Here is a 2,078-nt window from a genome sequence, read left to right as displayed (position 1 = left end):
AATTTGTTCACTTTTATCAAAACAAACCCGGGAAACCAATACCATTTTACTTGCCTCGGCCATGCATAGAGCTTTATTATTTTATTCTTCCGTGGGCGAGTCCCTGGATGGAGAGTGGAGAGACTCTCAGCTGTGGTTTACTTAAGCAGCTGGAACGGGCTTCCAGAGGCTTCGGAGCCGTCGGAGCGGTCTTCACCGGGAGCCCGTTCTGCGTCCACGCTCAGCATCGATCTGGCACCAGCGGATCCGCCTGGTGCTCCGCTCCCACCGTGAGCCTGGTCCGAGCCCAGAGCAGGATGGCGTCCACAGCCGCCCTCAGCTTGGCATTGCCTGAGATCACGATGGCCGCGTGCCCCGAGGGACAGGCTGCCATGATCCCTACACAGATCATGACCCCAATCTTGTTGTGCCACAGTATCAGTAAAGGCATCGAGAGGAGGGCAGCGCAGAGTGACACCACATAGAGGCAGAGGAAGGAGACGAGAGACTTGAGCGCTTTGACGTGGGCCTCCAGGCTGGGGTCGTGGGAGTCTCTGGTTTTGGCCCTCATCGTCCTCATGTGCTGCCCCAGGGAGACGATCAGCACCCCAGAAGAAACCGCAAAGCACAAGAAAGGCGGGACGGATCCCAGGCTGCAGAAGAGGAAGGAATGAAAGAAACCGAGATTTTTAATTTGCAGGTGGAACTCTGTATCATTATTCATGAAAAGCATAGCTGTGCCCGTGAAGTGAGAGCTGCTAAAATAGTCCCAAGAACAGATGACAGTGCAGACGGTGGTGAAAAGGGTTGTACCCAGGAGCATCTGGGGCATCTTCCTGGAGACCCACTTTGCCAAGCAGAGCAGGAAGGCGCGGGAGAAGCGGACGATCTTGGAGCAATAGAGGAGACTGAGGCACGTGGCGAACCAGAGGCCAGCTTGGTTTGCGACCATCCAGAGCATGACGATGGTTTGGTAACTGACACTCAGCGGGTCTTTCATCTGCTGGAAATGGGTAAGCTGGATGGCATACAGAAACAGCAGCACGTGCAGGAAGAGCCGCGTGAGGCTGAGACTCAGCAGGACAAGGTCACAGTTGCTCAGGGGCTGCCTCCTCACGACATCCCGAAAATTCACCAAGAAAATGAAGGCATTGGCCAGAATCCCCACCACGAACTCCAGGATCGAAAGGCACAGAAATGCGCGCTTGGCTTCGTAGGACACAGTGACGACGGGAGTCAGCATCAACATGGTGTCTCTTCTTACGTGTCCGCCCTCGCTCTCACATCCCAGCCGGGAGAGAAGAGAAAGCGGACGTTCTGAGCCAGGACCTTTCCCTTCACAAGACACTCGACTCTCGCCCTAGTGACAAGAAAATTCTGGCAGGAAACGTCGAGGGATAGTGTCGCTTTAAAACTGGATACACTCAAAGGATCATTGTTGAGAGTAGGAGAATAATGGTTCTATCTCTCGGGTGATGCGGAAGCTTATAAGAAACCAGATGTTTCTGTGTGACAGCCTCTGCGGGGGATCACGGCACAGCACCACGGATGCAAACAAGAGAGATCTCAGTTACCCATGCCCGGTTTTGCATGCATGGGTGGAGAAGAGAGAAGGATTTGCTTATGGGTTTTAAGAGAACTGGCAGCAGGCAAAGCATATATTTTCGAGGAATTAAGGTTTGAAATGGTGCCTCTCTCCATTTGCATGCCTTCCGTCACCTCTGAGGCATGACTCTCATTACAGACTTTGTCTTCAATACGGACAAGTGCACGGTTCCTCCCCAGGCACCAGCACGTGGCTGGTAGGACTGCCATCACCAAAGATGTCATTCAGCCATCGTTGTCATGCCGGGCACTGTGCTTGGCAAGGGCAGCATTTCCATGCACGAGGCCAGCACCTTCCCATGAAGGGAGAGGATCGGGCGTATCTGGCTTGGATGATTACAGGAGGCTTTTACTTCCCACTCTGCTTCCCAGCCCACTCCGTGACCCCACTTCCCACAGAGCAACAGTAGCGATCCCGTGAAAATATAACCAAGATCACGTCTGAGCTTTGCTCAAACCTTTCAGGGCCTCTCACCTCCCTCACCGTAAAAGCT

At 53.6% G+C, this 2,078-nt stretch overlaps 1 protein-coding gene across 1 annotated transcript; it reads right to left on the bottom strand.

Moving 5' to 3' along the window:
• Nucleotides 1-220: 220 nt before the first annotated feature.
• Nucleotides 221-1,228, bottom strand: TAS2R38 (taste 2 receptor member 38). Its single transcript, XM_011359545.1, has one exon. The coding sequence runs from the start codon at nucleotides 1,226-1,228 to the stop codon at nucleotides 221-223; it is 1,008 nt and encodes a 335-aa protein (XP_011357847.1).
• Nucleotides 1,229-2,078: the final 850 nt, after the last annotated feature.

This window comes from Pteropus vampyrus, unplaced genomic scaffold (genome assembly GCF_000151845.1).
Source record: "Pteropus vampyrus isolate Shadow unplaced genomic scaffold, Pvam_2.0 Scaffold48, whole genome shotgun sequence".
In the NCBI taxonomy this organism is placed as follows: domain Eukaryota; kingdom Metazoa; phylum Chordata; class Mammalia; order Chiroptera; family Pteropodidae; genus Pteropus; species Pteropus vampyrus.
This window is presented reverse-complemented; position numbering and strand designations above follow the sequence as displayed.